The 20463-nt window shown below is 38.3% G+C and overlaps 1 protein-coding gene across 4 annotated transcripts in view; it reads left to right on the top strand.

Moving 5' to 3' along the window:
- Positions 1-20463, top strand: part of NEK11 (NIMA related kinase 11) — a 277385-nt gene that overhangs the window by 62381 nt on the left and 194541 nt on the right. For all 4 annotated transcript variants that reach the window (XM_003781704.2, XM_023512762.1, XM_012805223.2 and 1 more), the window contains one exon: positions 6601-6719. In XM_003781704.2, the coding sequence (XP_003781752.1) occupies positions 6709-6719 (11 nt within the window). In that variant the 5' untranslated portion in view covers positions 6601-6708. The remainder of the gene's footprint in view (positions 1-6600; positions 6720-20463) is intronic.

The following is a 20463-nucleotide window of genomic DNA, read 5'->3' as shown; positions in this document are numbered from 1 at the left end:
TTTTAGAAAACTTATAATTAGAAAACTTCTTTTCTAATCTTAGCCAGATTTATCATATATAGCATTCCTTTTCCAAGGTTCCTCTTCTACAACTTCCTTCAACTCTTACAGCTCTTCAGTTTTTGTCCTATACTTCTCTTTCTCATTTTGGAACAGCTGGTCATTCTACTTTCTACAAAAACTCTTCTCTTTTCCTTTTAACAAAACAGAAACATATCCTTTTGCTTTCCTCACCCAAAGCACATTTTACCTTGTTTGTATACATGCATATAGTTTTATTCTCCTTGGTACTTCTGGTAATTTTAGTTACATATATTAGAATTTTTAACTCGTAGTGACCTTAATTTCTAGTGAACACTAGTGTTATGGAACAAATTGGGTACAGTTACCTGCGACTGTCAGCCAGTCAGAGATAGGTCCACCAAACTTCATTTGTCAGAAGGGCAGCAATTCTGGAGAACAGTGAGAGTAGCCTCTCCAAGACTGTTCTGTTCTGTTCTTCCATTTCCAGAATCACAGTTTTACACATAAAAGCTAAAAGCAAGAGCGTACTTTTATTTTAAACAATAGTAATTAACACTTATCTTAAACAACAGTGATCACCATAAACCATAACCCATAATAAACAATATTTGACATAACCCATGACCTATATAACAACCCTCCAATTCAAAAGTTAATCTCCTAAATCAATTGCCTTAAATTACTCTAGATATACACTTTTAGGTTAGAGTCAAATTTACAAAACAATGAAGATGGAAGATATGAGGTAAAAGTCATGTAGGACCTAAACCAGCCAGACCAGCTGTGCCATCTCAGCCCTAGCTTGAGTGACTCCATCTTATTCTCGTTACATGTGCTCTCACCAGGAAGCAAGCTGTTGTGTACTGTCACACCAGCAGTCAGTATCCATGAATCGTAATTTCTGTGTTGACAGAAAAGAAATCATCCTCTGTAAAATAATTTTATTTTATTTATTTATTTTCTTTTTTTGAGACAGATTCTCACTGTGTTGCCCTCAGTAGAGTGCTGTGGTGTCACAGCAACATCCAGCTCTTGGGCTTAGGTGATTCTCTTGCCTCAGCCTCCCTAGTAGCGGGGACTACAGGCACCTGCCACAATTCCTGGCCATTTTTTGTTGCAGTGTGGCTGGGGCCAGGTTTGAACCTACCATCCTCAGTATATGGGGGCCGGCACCCTACGCACTGAGGCACAGGCGCTGCCCATGTAAAATAATTTTAAAGATGTTTATCCTGAGCCAAATTTGAGGATTGAGACCCAGAGCCACACCCAAGAAATCTTGAGCAACTGCTCAAGGTGGTGGGGTTACAGTTTGGTTTTATAAGTTTTAGAGAAAGAGAAATTACAAGTAAGGTCATGAATAAATATGTGGAAAACGTACACTGGTTTGGCCTCCAAAGGTGGGACATCTGCAAGCTGGAGCTCACAGGCTGTATGTGGGTTTAAAGATTCTTTAGCTGACATTTGTCTGAAAGAGGTAGACTTTGTCTAGATCAGCAGTCAGTGAAAAGGAATGCTTAGATAAAGGGTCTGTTAATTGGTGACAAAGTACGGGACAAATGGTTTGTTATGTGTACTGAGCACCTGCGGGTAAGTCTTGCATGGCCTTAGGTCTGTTAGTGAGTCACTAAGGGCATCTCTAAGAAGGAGAAGGGGCATGATGAAGCTTGTCTGATCTCCTTTCTCATGGCTAGCAACTCAGTTTTAGGAATCCCTTTAGCCAAGAGGGAGTCTAGTCAGTCAGTTGCTAGGGGGAAGCCTTAGATTTTATTTTAGTTCACATCTAGAAGCATGTATTTTTTCATAATGGAATTTTTCAAGATGCCATAGAATGTTTACTAACAGTCTCAACTATCTTTAGTCTCTCTGTAATAAGAAACTGTAAAGGTGGCAAACTTTTATCTTGATCCTCTTAGTGTTGGCTTTGTTTTAGTTTTGCCTTGGTTTTGGCTAGGCCTGAGAATTAAACTGTTATTTGTTCAGATTTCCCTTAGCCTCAATTTTTCATCCTTTGTGATAAGAATGTTAAAACCTTCTGGCATAGTAGGGGGATAGTCTTCACATGGGAATTTTATCTTTTATTAAGTTTTTTGTTCATAATTATGCTTGGAATGCTTGTGAACATGAGACATTAAATAGCTAGCCATCTTTTTAACGTATTATTCTTGCTGACAAGTTTTATAATATAGAGATAATGTGAACTTATTTTACTAAATAAACCTAGGTAAGAGGTTTCCATCTGTATTACACTTACTGCTAACAGCTCTGAAGACACTCCTGCTTTAATCAAGCCCACACACTTTACTAGGTTTTATTCACCAAACATTATCCTAGATTTTGTGTACTTGGAAAACATTTTAGGTTTGTTTCTCAGAGTTTAAAGAATACACACTAAATTTTTAAAAAATAAATCTCTTTTACAATTTTGGCAATACCATAAAAAAGTAGAAAAATGTCACATGTATATGACATACATTTTGACATACATAAACATGTACACAAAAACAGATTTTATAGTTTTCATTTTAAAAATGGAGCCACATGCCAGGTGCAGTAATACAAAATTCACTTTTAGGCAAATTGTTTTTTTGGCCAGTAGAACAAGATTACCCACCCAGATGGATAAAGCTTTTGAGTTGACTAATACTGGTAGAAGGACTTAAGTCTTTTTCATTTGCCTGTCTAAGGAATCTTTTAAAGAGGGATTCTTTCATTTAATCTTTTGATACCTCTGTGTACCGTGAAAGAATGCATCCTGTTGCTTTTGTGTCATCTTGGATCCTTTCTTTCCTTTTTTAAACAGTCTCAAGCTGTTTCCCTGGGTAGAATGCCATGATATCATAGCTCACAGCAACCTCCAACTCTTGGGCTCAAATGATCCTTTTGCCTCAGTTTTTTCATTTTTAGTAGAGACAGGGTCTTGCTTTTACTTAGGCTGGTCTCGAACTGATTAGCTCAAGCCATTCACCCTCCTCAGGTGTCCCAGAGTGCTAGGATTTCAGGCGTGAGCTGACTGTGGGGACTAATGCTTTCTTTTATAATGTGCCTTAAAAATGAATCATTTTATCTAGGTTAAAACTTCACCACTGTGGCTGCTGTAATTCTGAGTTGGTCTTAATAAAGCTAATTCATTTTTTAAAAAATACACGTCTGGGCCCATAATTTTTTTTTTTGCAGTTTTTGGCTGGGGCTGGGTTTGAACCCATCGTCTCCGGTATCTGGGGCCAGCGCCCTACTCCTTTGAGCCACAGGTGCCACCCTGGGCCCATAATTTTTAAACATAAATTTAGCCAGTATCCCAGAAAGTCGAGGCCCAGACTCCTGGAGTCCCAGATTCCCTAGATTCAGAGGAACCTATTTTCAAAAGGTACTTGCCTGAGACTTCCAACTGGATCCAATCCAATTAATTATCAGATCAAATCCAAACCTCTACCTAGTTGAGTAAAAGTTGCTCAAATAAACAAATCTATGGAGCTTAAATCCAAAAGGGAAATTGCTCATGACCTCCAGTTGCTATAAGAGATGAGTGGGCACAATAGGCCTTGGCTGGTACCTTTGCACAGACACTCCTAGGGATCCCACACTGATGCCAAATTGTTAAAAGAAAAGTTTTAGGCAAATTAAATTTAGCAGAGTTTATTTGAGTCAAAAAGTGACTCATGAATCAGGGAAAACTCAGAACCAGAGGATGTTCAGAGAACTCTGCCCAGCAGCAGGAGTAGCTAGCTTTTGTAGGCCTGGTATAAGAGACTAGAGACATCACCCGATTGACTGCAGGTGGGCATCTTCCTTACTGGGACATTTTGTGATGATTTGCTGGCCTGTGATTGGTTGAACTCAGTGGTTTGTTGTGCTCTTAGATTTTAGTTTGTTTGCAGGATAAACTATGTTGCAGTAGGAATTCAAGGTATAGAGCCACCCTCCAACCAAATTTAAGTTCATTCAACAAAGGCCATATTCATAGAAACAATTGTGCTTATATACATGTATGGACTTTCTAAAATAATAAACTTTGGGTTAATCTATGAATCTAGCAGATAGCTTTGTATTTCTTTAAGGCAAATTTTCTTTTTCTTTTCCTTCTTTCCTCTTCCTCCATTCTTCTCCCCCCCCCCACCTTTTTGTCTCCTTATCTGAAGCTATCCAGTAAAGATGTGAAAGTGTAGATAATGACCTTTCAGGGACTGGAAATATTTTACCATATCAAAGAAATTAAAGGAGTTATTGAAAGATGGTCTCCTTCTAACTTTCTTTTCTTATATGAGAAAAAGCTTTGCTACAGTCCTCATGGATAGAAATGAAAACTGACACTAGAAAAATATGCATAGTAGTTTCTTGTTATACTTGAGGGATTGGTTCCAGGACCCTTTGTGCGTACCAAAATCAACTTGTACTCAAATCCTGCAGTTGGCCCTGCAGAATTCTCATAAACTACATAGGAAAAGTCAGCTTTCCATGTACATGGGCTTCCAGTCCTGTGAATACTGCATTTTTGATCTGTGTTAGGTTGATAAAAATCTGGTTATAAATGGACCTGCGCAGGTCAGATCCATGTTGTCCAATGGTCAACTGTATATTTACAGGTCACATTTCATCTGAAGGGCTTCCATCTCTACTACATAAGATGTTATAGTGGGCTGGGCATGGTGGCTCATGCCTATAACCCTAGCACTCTGGGAGGCCGAGGAGGGTGAATTGCCTGTGCTCAGGAGTTCAAGACCAGCCTGAGCAAGAACTAGACCCCTAAAAATAGCTGCGTATTGTGGTAGGCGCCTGTAGTTTCAGCTACTGGGAAGGCTGAAGCAAGAGGATCACTTGAGCCCAGGAGTTTGAGGTTGCTGTGAGCTGTGATGCCATGACACTCTGCCAAGGGCAACAAAGTGAGACTCTGTCTCAAAAAAAAAAAAAAAAAAAGATGTTATGGTGAGCTATTGTCAAAGAACGCATCTCACAGAAACATTATGAGAGTCCAATAGATTCAAAAGAGAATCCTACAAAAGTTTGGAGAGTGAGACGGAAACAAGGGCTTTTTGACATTCAATTCACTGTATTTTTGAATTCCAGCAAGGTTTGATCTCCTTGGCCCAACATATCTAGCAGGAAATTGTTCTTGAGCGAGGCTGCAAATGAATGTTTGCTATACTTCTGACATGTTATGGCCCTAACATATGGAAGGGAGGAGATGCTCAGCAAATATTTGTAAATTGCACTGAAAGGAAATAAACATTCCAAGTGAGTTAGTCAACCTCATGTTGTTTGATTAGAAGTAATTTCTCTTTGATTGTCTCATTGCCTATAAATGCTTTTCATTTGCGTATAATGACAACTCCGTTATGAAGAGTCTCTGAATAACTTCATGTTTCATTTTCCACTTGTACTCCCCATGGACCTGGCAAGTACCTCTTCTACTCTGTATGGAGCCTGTTTTGCATCCTGCAAAGACCAAACACAGTTACATTTAACCCGTCCTTTTCTTCAGAAGAATACTTCTCAAATCATCTCTAATTTTTCAGCATTTTACAGTAAAAGGGAATCAGGTTATAAGGATTCTCTAAGAGAATTTAACATTTAATGTTTTCATTTCTGTGACAATTAAAATTTATCAACACAAGCATAGTCAGAAGGGGTATTATATCAGACATGGCCAGGCAATTTTAGATGTTCATCATTTGTGATCATGGTTAGTTTGGGGCCTTAGTAACATGTATTGGTACAATGTAGTAACATTTTACTTATCACCAGTGAGTGATAGGAAGGAGATTGATGAAATGCTTGGGATTTCTCATAAATCAACAGTGCTGTATGTCTGAGAAATAGAGGAAAGGAGAACTCAGTCATCTCTGAGCACTGGGGAGCTTGTGTTACGAGACGAAGAGGGTCCAGCTGCCTGTCACTGTCAACCAATATGCAGAGATGGGAATATGTCCACCACACTTTGTCAGAAGGCCAACAATTCTGGAGAACAGTGAGAGTAGCCTCTCTAAGCCTGTTCTGTTCTTCCATTTCCAAAATCACAGATTAGTGCAGAGGTGTCTAGGTGTTCAAGGAGAATGAGGGATTAGGGACGGGCTATAGCAGGGGCCAGAGCAGAGTCAGGGATGTGAAAAATTACAAAAATCAGGAAGTGTGGGTTAGTCTGTGTGAAACCCAGCTGGTTTTGCTAACGGGTGCTTATCAAAATGAGATTCCTAACCTTCCATAGAGGCTGGGAGACAGGAGCCCTATCCTCAGGACTTGATTAAAACAAACAGTACATTCTTTTTAGCAGTTTTGAGTTTTATCAGGAAGGTACTTTAAGGGAGCTAGCATCATCTTAGGGATGTAGCCTTGAGCTGTTAGAAACTATATTATTATTTGTTCAAGTTTTTATAGGTCAAAATTAAGCCCTAGTTGAGATGATTTAAAGAAGCCTAACTAGAGTTTGGTATAGGAGAGAGTCTTTGTTAGTAATAGTTATAGAGTGACAGTGTGTCCTCACTTTCTTATGATATATGGTGATTGCTTTGTATTAACTGTTGTTAAAAGAGCTTGATTTTAAAATCTTAATCAAAAAGAATCTATTATACTATTTTGTTTTAGGGCCGAGATCTGGACCGTAAAATTCAGGAATATAAGGAAGCTGGAAAAACCTTTTCAGAAAATCAAATAATAGAATGGTTTATCCAGCTGCTGCTGGGAGTTGACTACATGCACGAGAGGTATGTTCACTTGCTACTGGGGAAAGAATATGTTTTTCATAGTCATGTCTGAACTCAAAGTTTTTTTTTTAGTAGAACTTAAAAGGAAAGAAGTCTAAAAGGGTAAATGGCTATAGCTAAACATTTATAATATGTTTTTTCTTGAGGAAACTGCTGAATTATTATATCCAGAGGATTAACTTGCATGGCTATTTTAGTTGTTGTTCTAGAAATGCAGCAGGACTGGAATATATGAGAGAAACTTGGATTAAACACATTTTCTTCCATTGGATCATCTCTTGTGTCTTAGGAGAGATTCTCAGATGCCTTTAGCACAATGTGAATTTGTTGTATTTTATAAGTAGCAGTCTTGAGTTATAAATACCTTACTATGCTACAAATGAACTGCATGGTCAACTTAGAATGTGCTGGTGTACATTTAGCTAGGTATATATCCCAAATGAACTGAGTAATTAAGGCAGACCATATTCTATGGCCTCAGATAAATATTCAGACAAAAAGTCAGTTTTGACATGACATATCTGATAAAGAAGAGCAAAGTATTTTTATGAGTTTTCAGTTATCTATGATTGACATTTATAACCTCTGCCTCAAAAAATGTATTTTAAAACTTTTTATTTTTTGAGAAAGAGTCTCATTCTGTCACCCATGTTAGAGTGCTGTGACATCATAGCTTACAGCAACCTGGAACTCTTAGGCTCAAGTGATGCTCTTGCCTCAGCTTCCCCAAGTAGCTGGGATTACAGGTGCCCACTATAACACCCGGCTATTTTTTTAGTGATGGAATCTCTCTCTAGCTCAGGCTGATCTCAAACTCCTGAGCTCAGGCAATCCATTGGCCTCAGCCTCTCAGAGTGCTAGGATTACAGGTGTGAGCCACTGCACCTGGCCTTAAAACTCTTTGTGAGTTTTCCATACACCAAAAGTAAGAAGTTTTAGCTGTTGAATGTTATATAGACTCAATGAACACATTTGAAAAGATAAACATACAAAGGCAAAGTAGGTACTCTGAGGGACTATAGTAGCTTTCACTTTGGAGTGGGAACAAAAATAATTATTTATAGGGCCAAGGTCTAGCTATTCATGAATGTCAGATTGCCTAAATGTGCCATTTGTGGTTTCTGACAACATAAAAAGTAATCAGATTATTCTGCAATTCTCCATGTATCTTCTGAAACATATGCCCTATGATACAGATGGTTACTGATTTATCGACAACTTACAACCATCTATTGAATGATGTCAAACTATCCTTAGCAATGGTAAAAAAAAATCAAATCTTTTAATAAACTACCCAAAGCTGTTAAATATTAGACTTCTGTGTACATACTGTTGTATTAGTATTTCTTTTATTTTCTTTACTACTTCTTGGCATTTTATTAGCTTATATATAAGAAAACAAAACAAAACAAACAAACACGTGAACTCTGATCTATGTACAAAATATAAAATCTGAAGTATGGTTGATTTAAGGACCCAAATATTTTTGATAAATTTGAGACTGCTTAGTGAAAGTTAAAATAGCAAGTTCAAAATAACCCTTCAAGGAGATGAATATATATTTTTTAAATCCTGTCATTTTCTTTTTTTTTTTTTTTGAGACAGAGCCTCAAGCTATCCCCCTGGGTAGAGTGCCATGGCATCATGCTCACAGCAACCTCCAACTCCTGGGCTCAAGCGAGTCTCCTGTCTCAGCCTCCCAAGTAGCTAGGACTACAGGCGCCCGCCACAACGCCTGGCCATTTTTTGGTTGCAGCCATCATTGTTGTTTGGCAGGCCCAGGCTGGGGATTCAAACCTGCCACCTTAGGTGCATGTGGCTGGCGCCTTAGCCGCTTGAGCCACAGGCGCCGAGCCAAATCCTGTCATTTTCAAAGAAAATCATTAAATGAGACTATCTGGATATTTATGGATCTGAAATACCATCTTTTGTGATTCACATAAAAAATGATGGTGCCTCTTATTCATTATGTTATTATAACCAATTATTGTAAAGTTTTTATGTATGAAGAAATTTTGCTTTTATGTTTTAATTTATTCATTCATTAAATCGTGATAGATTAAAAATAAGTATCAGGGACAGACACAGTAGCTCACTACTAGTGAGCACTCTGAGAGGCTGAGGTGGATGGATTACCTGAACTCAGGAGTTTGAGGCCTGCCTGAGAAAGAGCAAGACTCCATCTCCAAAAAATAGCTGGGCATTGTGGCAGGTACCTATAGTCTCAGTTACTTGGGGAGGGTGAGACAAGAGGATCACGTAAGCCCAAGAGTTTGAGGTTGCTGTAAGCTATGATGCCACGGCACTCTACCCAGGGCAACAAAGTGAGACTCTGTCTCAAATAAATAAGTACATAAATAAGTGTCAATGGCTGGGCACAGTGGCTATAATCCTAGAACTCTGGGAGGCCAACTTGGGTGTATTGCTTGAGCTCAGGAGTTCAAAATGAGCCCAAGCTAGAGCAAGACCCTAGCTCTACTAAAAGTAGAAAAAATTAGCCAGCCATCATGACAGGTTCCTGTAGTTCCAGCTACTAGGGAGGCTGAGGCAAAAAGGATCTCTTGAGCCGAGTTTGAAGTTGCTGTGAATTATGGTTGAGCAATGTCAACCCAAGGGGACAGAGTGAGACTCTTGTCTCAAAAAATGAAAGAAAGAAAGAGAAGGAAGGAAGGAGTTTCATTTAAAAAATAAATAAATGCCAACCTCAAAGAGTTGTTAGAAAGTTGCAGAGATAAAACATGTACTCCCCTAACTATAAGCTTTGTAACATGGTAGATGTACAGAATTTGGTATCTCTACTGTATAATAGATTCATGACCTTGGGCAGGTTGATGAACCTCATTGAGTCTTTGTTTCCTCATCTATAAAATAAGAATAAGAACGGGACTCTCTCTGCTTACCTTATAGGTCTATAGGAAATATGCATTGATATATTATCTATTTTAAAAGTTTGCAAACTGTTAAGCTCTATGTAATGATATTGTTTGTGGTTACAATTCAATATAGAAATGAGAGCACAGGCAGCGGGTAAGGAAAAAATTTCTGACAAGAACCATATTGGCAAGGATGTGGAGCAACTGGAATTCTCTTATATTGTAGATAGGGTGTATTGTACATTGTTATAAATACTTTGGAGGAATGTTTGATAGTACTTTCTAAGCCGTGACCCAATAATTCTATTACTGAGGGTAGAAATGAGTGAGTGCTGATGCCTAACAAAAGATGTCAAAAATTTCCACTGAAGTCTTATTTTTAATAGTCAAAGCAGTAAAAATTGTTCATCTATAGTGAAATCATTAAATAAATTATGGTATAGTCATAATATAGACTTTTAAAATTACTTATTTCTAATTTAAAAAGAATACACAATTGTTATATATGACCAGACTGAATTTCAGAGATACTATGTAGGGTGAAAGAAGCCAGATGCAGAAGAATGGTCTATCATCTTGATCTAGGTGGACAATAACAATATTGAGAATGTGTGTAAAAATTTATGAAGTTTAACATTTATGTATCTAATGTAAGTTACACACTAACTTAAAACAAATGATTAGAGTGCCAAGAAAAGTACAATTTAAATGCTCTAGGAGAACAGAAGAGGGATAATATTTCCATTTGGGGCAATCAGTGATGGCTACGTCTTGGAAGAAGTAGCATTTGACCTAAGGAAGGTTTTGAATATATTGAAAGATGAGTTAGAGTTTTCCAGGCTTAGGGAATAGAGTGAGCAAAGGAACAGAAGTGGGAAAACATGAGACTTTCAGAATGAATGGCGAGTGGTGCTGTTAAGAAGACTTGGGATACATGAATAAAGTTGTCGGCAAAAGTTGGCTGAGATCTAGAGGGCTTTATTTTGTAACATAGTGAAGCTAAATATAACTGAAAGGCTGAAACAGTGGTACCCAGACACAAGACGGGGAGAGGAGAGGTTCAATCCAGGTTTATGAAAGGATCAGTGACCTGACCAGGCAGGGTGAAAATGGCGTTGGAGCCTGGGGGCAGTTAGAGACCCCTCTCATATGGGGCCCTAGCAAGTGGGAAAATTCCACAGCTTGCCCGAGGGCTTTGGTGACTTAGGGTCTTTTGGTAAGAATTTCTTCAGGGAGTGGGACTAACTCAGTCTTTTGTGTTTTTTGTTTTAGGGCCATAGTAGGACCCCCAACAGTGCCCAGAGCTTGCTTTGGGAAGATTAGATGATAAATTATACAGATGGAGAAGGGTAGTTGGGTTATCAATCAGGAACCTTTTATGGTAATATCCATGTTGGCAGCAGAGGGCAGAATGTGGAAGGATGAGAACGCACTTGATAAGGTGAAATGAGGGAACATGAAATTAAGTGAATATATGAGATGTGATGGAAGGTCAGAGATAAACCTGAGGTTTTGTAGGTCAAGGTGAAGTTGAAAAGACAAGTTTGAAACAATGGCACTGAGTTTAATTAAATGAGATAGAGAATGAAGGGAGAGAGGGGAAATTGAGAAAAGGAATTCTGAATTGAGGCCCTGGATGTTGAGGAAACTTCAGATTTTGTCTTTGTTTGGGTTCCTCTGATGTCAGAGCTCCAAGACAAAGCTTGGAATACAAGCAGCTTAGTTAGGTGGTAAGCTTAGGAAGCAGAAGTCTTCCTAAGGGAAGAGTGAGACAGGGAAATGATAAAAGCCATGCAGTGTGCATCATTGAGCTGGTGGCTACCTTGAGTAGAGGGATGATTCTCTTCTAAGTATGTTGTAGGTTTGGGGTTTCTCTTCCTGCATTCTTTCAGGGATTTTTGAAAAAAATCCTTTCGTTTGTATAACTATCATTTTTAGCACTATTATTAATGTCCTATTGAAATTTTTCTTATATATCTGGGAAGTTGGGGTGGGGAAGGGGAAGAAGGTGTCTTGGTTTGATCTAATTTCCAGTAGTTTTTAAATGGAGAAGTGATGTAAGTTATGTCTCATCATAAATATACAATGTACATTTTGCTTCTGTTAGTCTTTAATATTTAATTTAGTATAGGATGGATCTCCTTTAAAAAATAAACTTGTGTATCTTAAATATCTGTTTTTAAAACCCAAACTGTGTTTTTCAGCATATGGCATAGACACTTAAGATGATGTTAAACAGGTAGGAATATTCACAGTTCTGTAAAAGGTACTGTGAGAATGTAGCACTAGAACTCATTCCTGTGGAAGGGAGTCATGCTGTTTTAACAAAACCAGCTATGTCATTGGCTTATAGCAGCAGTCATATCTTGGTCATATCGTGTGTTGGCAGTTGTAGGTCATCTGCAAGTCAGCTTTACATGTCTTCTCATCCCAGCACCCAAACTGAAGAAGTTCTCCTCCCTGCACCCCAAATGAAGGATCAGTTAGCACCCAAAATGAAGGATCAGTTTTTATCTGGGACTCTCTCTGGTAGAGAGAAAGGTCCGAGGTCACCAGAAATACTCAATGGCTCCTAAAGTTTCTGCTCAGACCTGGAAATTACCCTGTCTGTTCACATGCCATTGACCACAGCAAGTCACATGACTAAGCCTGCTGCCTGAGACATAGGGATGCCTATTCCTCCGAAAGGGAACAAGAATACAGTCTACCACAATGTTTCACTTAGCTTTAAAATCATTCAAACTATAGCTAATAAAAATAGGTCTATCTACAAAGCATTACCCCAGCTTTCTCCTTGTGTGGTCTATAGTATACATTAAAGTGTATTTTGCAAATTACAGCCTTTGCTTACATATGTATTAAGAAGATTACCCTGGAAACAGTCCATAGGAAGAGGCTAGGTTTGGCTCCTCTGTTCGAAATGCTTTGCAGAACATTTTAGTGCATGGGGTGGTTAATTTTATGTGTCAATTTGAGTGGGCTAGGATGCCCAGATTAAACATTGTTTCTGGGTGAGTCTGTGAGGTGTTTCCAGGTGAGATTAGCATTTGAATCAGTGGAGTCTGTGAAGTAGATTGCCCTCCTCAGTGTGGGTGGGCATCATCCAGTCATTGATGGCTTGAATAGAACAAGGCAACAGAAGGGGGGAGTTTGTTCCCCTCTCCCTCTCTTACAGCTTGAACTGGAATATCTCCTTTTATCTTCTCCTGCCCTCTGACTGGAATTTATACCACTGGCCCCCTTGGTTCTCATTCCTTCAGACTAGTACTGAAATTCACCACCAGTTCTCCTGCACCTCAAGCTTATAAACAACAGATCATACAATTTCTTAGCTTCCATACTTGTGCGAGCCAATTCTTTATAATGAATCATATATTAGTTCTTTTTCTCTGACTAATACAGTGCAGCAGCAGAAGAGATAAATAAGAACCTGGAAAAAATAAGAAGAATAAAGTTATAGAAAAAATGATTTTGCTTACTCTATTGGAGCTTTCCTGTACTTATTTTAATTTGGTTTATTTAAATCTATAGCATATGGCATAAACACATAATTAATGATACTAAAAACTGAGGATATTCACAGTTCACACTAAAAGCTATCTTGAGAATGTTGCACTCATTCTTGTTGAGTTCAATTAACCTCAATTTCATAGGATAAAGGACAGAACAGCCTTTCTACAGAGAGCCCATCTGCTAGTGGTCTTGAGACCTTCCTAATTTAGGGACTTCACAGTGGAAGGGAGAATAGGGCTGGTCCACTTACCCTGAGATGGCTTCCTCATCACCTAGCAACCCACACATTTCCCAGCCAGTTTGGATGAAGTATTGTGGTAATGTCTGAAATACTCCCCAAAAGTGGCCTGAAGAGCTCATTTTAATGTAGTGGGGCTTCCAGGGGAGGGACATACTTGGAAGTTCAGGTCAATACATATGACTAAGGAAGAAGGTGTCCTACCCTAGGTTTGAAGATGGAAAAGCAGAGAGAAGTTGTAGTGTTTTGTGTTACTGTAGTCTCTTGCTTTCATCTTCCCACTTTTTGAGGATGTCCTATGGTCACTTTTTCAAGCCTACTCCACCTCCATGCTGGATGTATGCTTACTCCTTGATGTGTTGGCAATAGTAAATGATTTGAGGAGAACTTGACTTAGCTCAATACAGAGGACTGACCTTGGGAGTGAGGGGATATGACACAAATGAGGAAAGTCAGCAGGTACCTCAGAGCGCAGGGCATGGGCCATATGGCAGAGATCAGCATTAAGAGTCTACCTGGGCCATGTGTCGGGAACCATTGGTTTTGCCAGCACCTTTGGCAAGATGAGTTTGTGATCTTCCCTGAGAACCTACCAGATGAAGGACAGACACACAGAAAAGGTTTCAGAAACTATTCAGGTAAGGGCTTACGGGCAAATGAAGTTTGAATTGTCACACTTCTCCACAATCTTACCATTGGCTGGGACCTGAGAAATACCTGCTCTCTGCACCTCCACAGACTGCTCTTTACCTTAGCATGGGCCACGGAACCTGGGGGAGAATGACCTAATGGGGTGATAGGGATAGGAGTTTTATCACAAATTTGACTACAGACTGTCACTGGTTCTTAACCAGGTCGCTTGGTTGTCATGAAGCATAGAAATGAGAGGGACCACCACTTATACAAATATGGCATGGGACTCATGAGCTACTACTTACTAGATGGAGAACTACATTGACCTTTTTGGAAGAAAGATTTTATATAAACTACCTGTATTGCCTGTTGTTATTTCTAGAATTTGATTTTTTTTGAGACAGAGTCTCACTCCACTGCCCTTGGTAGAGTGCCATGCTATCATAGCTCACAGCAATCTCAAATTCTTGGGTTCAAGCTGTCACCTTGCTTCAGCCTCCCAAGTAGTGGGGGCTACAGACATGTACCACAATGCCTGGCTAGTTTTTGTATTCTTCGTAGAGATAGGGTCTCACTCTTGCTCAGGCTGGTCTGGAACTCCTGAGCTCAATCAGTCCACCAGTCTCGGCCTCCCAGAGTGGGAGGATTATAGGCTGTCAGTAACCACACCTGACCTTGATTGATTTTTATGTATTTCTAAGGAATGGATCTTAGCCAACTGTATGACAAGACTTTTATGTTGGAGCCATTTTTGCTTACTAAGAGCAAAATGCCAATAAATTATACTTTATAAAAACATGTACCAAATAGCTTGATATCTGGTCCATTGTGTGGAATTTATCATTTACCATCACTGCAGTGCTAGCTAATGGCTTCTCCTGACTGCTTTCTAACATATTGTATGCCTTATTCTTAAAATAGCTAGTGTTGATTTTCTTATTTATATATTTATATGTGGGAGAGCTATCATTGTACTCAATGTATTATTGTTTATAACTCATATTCTACCTGTCTAGCTGTCTTGAGATAAGTTTCTTTGTAATGTTTTACATCTTCCCAGTCTTCTGGTAGACTCCTAGCTCACTATTCCAAATCCTAAACCCTTAGACTCTCTGGCTTCCTGGAATCAATAGCTATAGAAACCAAGTGAATCAACTTGAGATACTTTCAACAGATGCAGCTTAAACTGTAAAGTAAATTCACTATTTTGCTTAATAAGAGGTCTCCAAGGGGGGGTGTCCTACAGTTGGCTAACTTGGTAGCTAAATAATATCCTCTGGGGTTTGAGTTCTGTCTTTATTCTACCATTCTCGGTGTGGTTGGCTTGTCCTCTTGTGATTGTCAGGGTGGCTGCAACACTACCACATATTGTGCCTTCCTGCAGTAGTAACCAGACTCCAGAAAAGGTAAAAGGGCCATATGGCATGTGTCACCCTCCTTTTTTGGTCTTTTGTAAGAGTAGGAAAGTATTTCCTATGAGTTTCCATCTCACTTTCCTTATGTCTCAATGGTATTAGAAAAATTTCACAGAACGTGGAAAAGGCAAAAGAGATTACTGGATATTCTCATATTGCAGTGCTGGACTTAATTTTCTATTGTCTGGGCTATTTTATCATTCATAGAGGCAGAGATAAACTTGAATACTTTTGTCCGGTAATGATACAAATAATTTCAGTCTGTAGAACAGATGACCCCAGGGATTATGGTTTACAGCTTTGTACATTGAGCAGTTTTGTACTTATATCAGCAGTTATATCCTTCTTCTACATTCATTGCCTACTTCCTCCACTGCCATCACATACCAAGTCTGAGATGCACACAACCTCCCGGAGACTTATGAGGTTCTGGTGGCAAGGGAGAAGAGGAGAATAGTCATAGGGTAGGCATCCAACAGTTCCTGCCCTTCAAGAGAATCTCAGGAGTGGGCATAGAGGAAGCCAAATTTCACTTAACCTTCTGTTAGTAAATGTGGTTGTTCTCTTTATAAACCATTAAGTAAGTAATCAGCGCATAAGTAAGTAATCAGCCCAGCTCTAGTTGTCATGGGAATATAAGAAGGCAGGAGACAATAGTGATTAATGCAAAAGTTTCTGCAGACAAACAGATTTAGATGGAAATAGTGGTTTATAGAGTCAAACAGGCCTAAGTCAGTACTTACGGACTGCACAACATTGGGCAGGTTATTTGGCCTTTCTAAGCCTTGATTTTCTCATCTCCAGATAAGGCAGAAAAATAGTAACATAGTGCTGAAGATTATAGCACTAAAGGTTATTTAGGACAAGCTGAAATGGCCCAGACTTGTGTGTTGTCCAGTTTTATTTTTCCCTTTTGTCTCCACCACGGAAAGCATACTTCTGTCTAATTCACTAAAGCCTCAAAGAGGGTACAGATTCTTTGAATCAGAAGAAACTCCCACTATCCTACCCAATTCTTCACTTTATATGCCATTGTGATTTCATAGGCCTGTGCCTGCCTGTTTGTCTTCTATGAAATCAAGTATATAAATTTTCAAATGGATTTTCTTTAACTATATTCCTTAGATAGAATTTGCAGCTCTGCTCTGGAGATTTGAGGTCTGACCACTGTACGAAGGTAACATATTTGTATTATCATTAATTGTAATGGTAAAAGAAAAAATTTGTAACTAATGTTTCTGGTTTTAATTAATAGTATTGTTAATTTTGTGAACTTATACTTTAGAGTGATCATATGTTGGGAGAGATGTTTGTTATGGTCGGGTGAATGTCTTCATTAGTAACAACTTATAACTGTAAATAATTCTTTAATAAAGTGACAAGGGCTAGGTTCCCTTTCTACCATCTCTTATACTTGCTTATATACTTCTAAAAATCTCTCTAACCTTATTCTTGTAAGCACTATGAAATCTGGCCCTGCCTTATGAATCTTTATATTTCTCACAGCATGGAGTATAGCACAGAGTTTATAGCTAGAACTCAATAATTGATTTTTGGATTAATGAATGAGTCTCACTAGAGAATTTTAATCTTTACGTTAAGGATAGTGTTTTAAGAATCAACATACATTTATTGAGCATTTACTATGAACAAAGAACTATGTAGAAGAGGAAAAGATGGTACAAAGTTGGCTTGAGCATTTGCTAAGGCTGCTGAAGCATTGGCAGGGCCAGATGGCGAAGTGTCTAATAGGATTTTAGACTCTTTTCCAGGAGCAATGCAGAGCCATTGAAGGATTTTAAATTGAGGATTAAAGGACAGATTTTAATTTTATAAATTTACATCCCCATTCATGGCCGAAGTCTTAAGAATACTGCTCCCAGATGGGTTCTCCTTTTATGCTGAGGATTAGACACAACCTAGTAATTGATGTCTAATATAATCATGAATCATTAACAATATTCTTAGTTTGTGAAATCAGGAAATTGTAAGTCCATTTTAGAAAGATATAAATCAAAAACATTTGAAAAAGTCAGACACATATAAACCCAAAGATTCAATCAAGTCCAACCTACCAGTTTTAATAAATGTCTGTGGTTACTACAGTGGGTAATACAGGCAAATCAGATATCTAAATTATAAACTTGTTTGACTCTTGAAACTTGAATGTTCAACTGTAGAATATAGTGTCAAAAGAGGAACAGAAGGGCAGAGATGTAGGAGAGCCTGTCTAATTTGTTGATGGTAGTGGGAATGGTAGTTAGGAATTAGATGATAGAAAGGGGTATTTTCCTAAACTTAGGCCTCTAGAAAACTGAATCTGGAACAAGGGCTGAAATGCTGATACCTACCTTGGGGAGAATAGACCCAGGGTTGTGAGAAGGAAGACAAATTAAAGTGAGGCAAAACAAAGCAGTGTGTTATTTTGCTGGCTATCATTTAAAGTATGGGAGAGAGACAACAGTGGGTTGCTTGGCAGGAATATTTCCATGCATTGGAAAAAGGAAAGAAAGGAAATTTACCTGCTTGCCTTCTTTTTGCCACTTGTGTCTCAGTAGTTAACTCCAAAGGAGTTAACTCCCTGTGCTTTCAGGTTGCATCATCTGTTCCCTTACGTTTTCACTTGGAATACTAGATTGCATATCCTGTGATGTGGTGTTTCATCCTAGCACAGATGTGACTTGAGCCAGAGGGCCTCACATTTCCAGTCAAGTGACTGATTGTCCTTAAATACCAGAGATGTCAGCATTTTTTGGAAGGAAAGAAATAGTCAAGAGACTCTGAGGGGGTATACAAAATTTGTATCAGTACAGTCCTAAACAATAGATAGGATTCTGAGAGGTAGTGATGGTAGGGGAAGGCATGTTGATGGAGCAGTGACACAGAGGAAGAATCAGGTGTGATATATTTAAGATAAAGCAAGTGTCACTGTTAGCGATAATATAGGTGTGACAATTTCTTGGCCCAGATTTTCTGGGCCTGCAATTATTCTTGGATTTTTTTTTTTCTTTTAAAAAGGTATATCAAGGGTGCTAGGCATGGTGGCTCATGCCTGTAATCCTAGCACTCTGAGAAGCTGAAGTGGATGGATTGCTTGAGCTCATGAGTTCAAGACCAGCTTTAGCAACAGCGAGACTCCATCTCCAAAAGTAGCCAGATATGGGCGGTGCCCGTACTCAGTGGGTAGGGCCCTTTAAGCCTCTAGCCACTTACTCTGCTTTATTATTCTATAGCATTGTTAGCTGACATCATATTAAATATCTGCTCATTTAATTCTTTTCTCTGTGTATACCCTACCAGAATAAAGCTTCATGAATACAGGGAATTTGTCTTGATTACTTATTGCCAGTGCATGGCACTATTCTAAGCACTTCACCGGATTCTAATTTTATTTCACTGAGGCCAGAATATGTGGACCATATGTGCTGATTTTATGCAGTCTATTGAGATTTGCTTTATAGATTAGTTCATTGTCAGTTTCTGAAAATATTCCATGTGTGTGTGAATTTTTCTCATATAGATCTTATACATACCCTATATTTTGTTGGATTTATAACTATGTATTTCATTTTTAGGGGTGCCAATATAAATGGCATTTCGTATTTAATTTCAAATTCTACCTGTTCATTTCTGCTATATAGGAAGGCAGTTGACTTTGTGTTAACCTCATATCCTGCATCCTTGCTATAATTGCTTATTTATTCCAGTTTTCTTTTTATTTGATTATTTTGGATTTTCTACTTAGATGATCATGCCTTCTGTGAGCAAAGACAGTTCATTTCTTCTTTATCTATATCTTCTATATCCTTTTTTTTGAGACAGAGTCTCAAGCTGTCACCCCGGGTAGAGTGCCGTGGCATGACGTCACAGCTCACTGCACCTCAAACTCTTGGGCTCAAGTGATTCTCTTGCCTTAGCCTCCTAGGTAGCTGGGAATATAGACGCCCATCACAATGCCTGGTTACTTTTTTGTTGTAGTTGTCATTGTTGTTTAGCAGGCCTGGAACCCACCAGCCCTGGTGCATGTGGTCAGCACTGAACGACAGGTGCCAAGCCTGTGACTTTCAGTAGGATATCGAAAAGCAATAATGAGAGGAGAGATATTTTTGCCTTGTTCATAAATGTTAGTGGGAAAGTTTTAAGATTCTCACTCTCACTATAAAGTATGATGTTAGCTTTGTTGTAGATTTTCTTTGTCAAGTTGAGGAAGGTCCCCTTCCTCTATTCTAGTTTACTGAGAGTTTTTTTTTTTTTTATCACAAATAGGTGTTGAATTTTTTCAAATGCTTTTTGAAAAATATAAATATCTATTGATATTTTCTTCTAATCTTTCTTCTTTAGTTTAGCCTGTTGATGTGATGGATTATATTAATGGATTTTCAAATGTTTAACAAGCCTTGCATACCTAGGATAAATACTGCTAGTTTATAATTATTTTCGTACATTATTATATTTGATTTGGTAACATTTGGTTGAGGATTTTTGCATGTATGTTCATGAGAGATATTGATCTTCAGTTTTCTTTATTTATGTTTTTGATTTTGGCATTAGGGTGTTACTGGCTTCATACAATAAATTAGAAAATATTCTTCTAATCTAAAGTATTCTTCTAAGTATTCTATGCTTCTATCTTCTCAAAGAAATTGTAAAGATTTGGTGTGATTTTTTTCTTTAAGTGTTTAGTAGCATTCATCAGTGAACACATCTGGGCCTGGTGTTTTCTGATTTGGAAGGCTATTGATTATTGATTCAATTTCTTTAATAGATAGAAGCCTATTCAGATTGCCTGTCTCTTCTTGTGTGGGTTTTGGAAGCTTCTTTCAAGGAATTGGTCCATTTTATCCAGGCTTTCAAATTTTGGTCATAGATTGTTCATAGTGTTACTTTTTTTTCTTAATGCCTTTAACGACTATAAGATCTGTTTCATTTTTGATATTTGTCATAGGAGTCCTTCCTCTTTTTGTCTTAGTTAGCCTAAGGTAGAGGCCAGTTGATTTCCTGTTTTTAATCATTGTTTTTGCTCATATTTGTTCTTACTTTGGATTTAATTTGCTCTTTTTTTTTTTTTTTTT

Source organism: Otolemur garnettii, unplaced genomic scaffold, assembly GCF_000181295.1.
Source record: "Otolemur garnettii isolate 467f Iridium unplaced genomic scaffold, OtoGar3 scaffold00002, whole genome shotgun sequence".
NCBI classification, from domain to species: domain Eukaryota; kingdom Metazoa; phylum Chordata; class Mammalia; order Primates; family Galagidae; genus Otolemur; species Otolemur garnettii.
This window is presented reverse-complemented; position numbering and strand designations above follow the sequence as displayed.